Source organism: Mandrillus leucophaeus, unplaced genomic scaffold (assembly GCF_000951045.1).
Source record: "Mandrillus leucophaeus isolate KB7577 unplaced genomic scaffold, Mleu.le_1.0 Scaffold415, whole genome shotgun sequence".
Classification (NCBI taxonomy): Eukaryota; Metazoa; Chordata; class Mammalia; order Primates; family Cercopithecidae; genus Mandrillus; species Mandrillus leucophaeus.
In genome coordinates this window covers 1690339-1694668 of record NW_012104421.1, presented here as the reverse complement: position 1 = coordinate 1694668, position 4330 = coordinate 1690339, and the positions used below count along the sequence as shown (strand labels likewise).

General features: G+C 42.3%; 1 protein-coding gene across 1 annotated transcript in view; it reads left to right on the top strand.

Moving 5' to 3' along the window:
- The window catches only part of PLIN2 (perilipin 2), a 16951-nt gene that overhangs the window by 3372 nt on the left and 9249 nt on the right, over positions 1 to 4330 (top strand). Inside the window, exon 4 of the mRNA XM_011992668.1 lies at positions 2347 to 2429. Within this exon, the coding sequence (XP_011848058.1) occupies positions 2347 to 2429 (83 nt within the window). The remainder of the gene's footprint in view (positions 1 to 2346; positions 2430 to 4330) is intronic.

Sequence of the window (4330 nt, the reverse complement as noted above, 5' to 3'; positions counted from 1 at the left end):
AAAAAAAAAAAAAAAAAAGGAAAAAAAAAAAATTCTTCTGCTATTGAGATGCTGTTAATCTGTAACCCTACCCCCAACCCTGTCCTTGCAGAGACATGTGCTGTGGTGACTCAAGGTTTAGTGGATTTGGGACTGCGCAGGATGTGCTTTGTTAAACAAGTGCCCAAAGGCAGTATGTTTGTTAAAAGTCATCACCATTCTCTTAATGTCAAGTCCCCAGGGACACAAACACTACACACAGGGACCTCTGCCTAGGAAAGCTAGTTATTGTCCAAGGTTTCTCCCCATGTGATAGTCTGAAATATGGCCTCATGGGATGGGAAAGACCTGATCGTCCCCCAGCCCTGACACCCGTAAAGGGTCTGTGCTGAGGAGGATTAGTAAAAGAGGAAAGAAGGCCTTTTGGCAGTTGAGGTAGAGAAAGGCATCTGTCTCCTGCCCATCCCTAGGCAATGGAATGAAACCCAATTGTATGTTCTATTTACTGAGATAGGAGAAAAGAGATAGGAGAAAAATCCACCTTAGGGCTGGAGGTGGGACGTGCTAGCAGGCAATGCTGCTCTTTATGCACTGAAAATGTTTATGGAGATGTTTGCATATATGCACATCAAAGCACAGCACTTTTCCTTAAACTTACTCAGGTCACAGAGATCTTTATTCATGTCTTTCTGCTGACCTTCTTCCTGCTGTGACCCTATTGTCCTGCCACTTCCCCCTCTCTGAGATGGTAAAGATAATTATCAATAAATACTGAGGGAACTCAGAGACCGGTGCTGGCGTGGGTCCTCTGTATGCTGAGCTCCGGTCCCCTGGGCCCACTTTCCTTTCTCTATGTCTCTATGTTTCTGTGTCTCTTTCTTTTCTCAAGTCTCTTGTTCCACCTGACGAGAAACGCCCACAGGTGTGGAGGGGCAGGCCACCCCTTCATCTTTGTGATTGGCTTCTTTCATTGAGCATAATGTTTTCAAAGTTAATCTATCTTGTCACATCATATCAGTACTTCATCTCTTTTTATTGTGGAATAGTAATTCACTGTCTAGACAATATTTTATTCATTCTTTAAACATCCAAACTGGATGTTATTTAAACTGGATGTTATTTAAACGTCCAAACTGGATGTTATTTAAACATCCAAACTGATGGATGTTTGGGTTCATTCTACTTTTGGAGATTATGTATAATGCTTCTAGGAACATTTGTGTACAGGTTTTTGTGTGGACATATGTTTTCAGGTTTTTTTGGCGTATACCTAGGAGTGGAATTGCTGAGTTATATAATAAGTATTTAAGCTTTTGAGAAGCTGCCAGACTGTTTCCAAATCAGCTGTACCATTTTACATTCCCACCAGCACTGTATGGAGGCCCAGTGTCTCCACATCGCGAACTGCTTTTGCATAAAGATTTAAATCATTCTTTCAAATGATTAAGCCAGGGACATGTAGGATTATAAGGAGCCTTTAGAGACCAGCCATTCCAACTCTGCTACTTCCTAAATGAATTTGGTGCTTGTACTTGGCTTGGTATTCTTAGTGGGAAGTTCACACTAAAATCTCCCTTGTTAGGGAGATCCAGGGTGGCCTTACCATACTCTTTCCTAGTGAGAACCCTAAATACACTGACATGTGCTGAAGTAAGTGTAGGTAGGGATTAAACTGGCTCGGGAATACCAACTTTAAGAGAGTTTCCAGATACCTTATTCTCTGAATGAGAGTTCAGGGAAAGCCTGGATACTCCTGGCATTAACGTTAGGGGCCAGTTGATGAGGAAGAAGCTTCAGAGCCAGCTTCCTGTTTGTCCTGTCACTGCCTCTGCCTGCTCCTCCCTCATACCCCCATATTTCCTTATCTGTAGAAGAGAGTTGCCAGCAACTTGCCAGGCCTCTTTCTGTCAGAGCTAGAGAAACCAGGCAATGCATTCTGTTGTATAAGATCAACATTCTTGCCTTTTTTTTTTTTTTTTTTTGAGATGGAGTCTCGCTTTGTCACCCAGGCTGGAGTGCAATGGCACAATCTCGGCTCACTGGAACCTCTGCTTCCCGGGTTCAAGCAATTCTCTTGCCTCAGCCTCCCGAGTAGCTGGGACTACAGGCGCACGCCACCACGCCCAGCTAATTTTTGTATTTTTAGTGGAGACGGGGTTTCACCACATTGGCCAGGATGGTCTCGATCTCTTGACCTTGTGATCCGCCCGCCTCAGCCTCCCAAAGTGCTGGTATTACAGGCGTGAGCCACTGCTCCCGGCTCATTCTTACCATTTTTTAAATAAGGCTAAAAGTATAAGGTATGGTAATGTGTGTTCATTCTACAGCTACAGTACTACATTAACATTTTCCCATTTGTGATTCTAGTTGCAGTTGCCAATATCTATGCCTGTAAGGGGCTAGACAGGATTGAGGAGAGACTGCCTATTCTGAATCAGCCATCAACTCAGGTGAGCTTGGGACAAAAGTGCTGAGGCTTGACACTTCACATGTTTTCATGTTCTATCTGTTAGCACAAGCTGTACATACCACAAATAGGCAAATACTTAACTTGTTTTCCCAACCTGGATCTGGATGTGTGTTTGGAAAATAATAGCCGCTTCCTTACTTCCTGAACTGTTGTCAAGTTGTATCTATGAAGCAGAGAAGAACTAACCTCCTTTGGATTAGAAAACTTTTACTGTGGTGTCTATCAATTTGTGTCTTTGCTCCTGTAGATGAAATTGCTGTCTCAAGTAACTGATTCTCTTGTGGTATTAAATAAATGCAGAGTAACTGATTCTCTTGTGGTATTAAATAAATGCAGAGTTGATATATATATAAACTTTTCTCACCTGGCTTGTACAATGCTGCCAGGAACTACCATCCACATGGGATAGCTAGCCAGTGTTGACAAAAATGATAGGCTCATCTGTCCTGGTGATCCTTTGATTCAGATAATGTCCTAAAATTTTGTTTCAAATTAAGAATACAGAATGGCACAAAAGGATACCAGTTAGGGAAAAATATAGCTCTGTGTCTTTTCATAATCTAAATGCAGTCATCTGTCAGTTAGTGATGGGAATATGTTTTGAGAAATGCATCATTAGGTGATTTTACCATTGTGTAAACATCACAGAGTATACTCACACTAACCTAGATGGTAGAGCCCAGTGGTCCCCAAGCTTTTTGGCACCAGGAACTGGTTCCGTGGAAGACAGTTTTTCCATGGATCGGCAGGGGGCGGGTGGTGTTTTTGGGATGATTCAAGTGTACTATATTTATCATTAGATTCTCATAAGGAGCATACAACTGCACGCATGCGCATGCACAGTTCACAGGGTTAGGGTTAGGTCTCCTATGAGAATCTAATACCGCCTCTGACTGGTAATGGACTGGTAATGGTCCATGGCCCGGGGGTTAGGGACTCATGGTATAACCTGCTATATACCTAGGCTGTATGGTATATAGCCTGTTGCTTGCTTCTAGGCTACAAACCTGCACAGCATGACTACATTAACTACTATAACACAATGATAAGTATTTGTGTATCTAAACGTAGAAAAGGTACAGTGAAAAAAAAAAAGGTATACCTGTTATAGGGTAGTCTATTATAATCTTATGGGACTATCATCGAATATGTGGTCCATCGCTGACCAAAATATTATGTGGTTCACAACTATAGATAAGTTTAGTGTATAGCCTTTAGAATGCTTGTGCAAATCTTTTAAACTTTTCACTTACATTGCTTGAGACTATGCTAATGGTGAGAGCTATTTTCCGTTTTGAATATTTTCTTTAAATGTTGGTGACTTGTGTTACCAACACAGGTTTGGCTCACTGCAGCCTCTTCCTCCTGGCTTCAAGCAATTGTCCTGCTTCAGCATCCCTAGTAGCTGGGTTCACAGGCACGCCCCGCTACACCCAGCTATTTTTTTTTTATTGTTTGTTTGTTTGTTTTTGAGATGGAGTTTCACTCTTGTTGCCCAGTCTGTAGTGCAATGGTGCAATTTTGGCTCGCTGCAACCTCCACCTCATGGGTTCAAGCGATTCTTCTGCCTCAGTCTCCCAAGTAGCTGGGGTTATAGGCATGTGCCACCACGCCTGACTAATTTTTTGTATTTAGTAAAGACAGGGTTTCACCATGTTGGTCAGGCTGGTCTTGAACTCCTGACCTCAGGTGATCCAACTGCCTCAGCTTTCCAAAGTGCTGGGATTACAGGCGTGAGCCACCATGCTGGCCATGTATAATAACTGCATACTAATAACACCCTGAGGGCCAGGTTTAGTTTGATCTTCAGTTTCCTTTCTGAAATTATGTGACTTTGAAATAAGCTATATAACTTACCTTTTCTTTTCTCTTTTCTTTTCT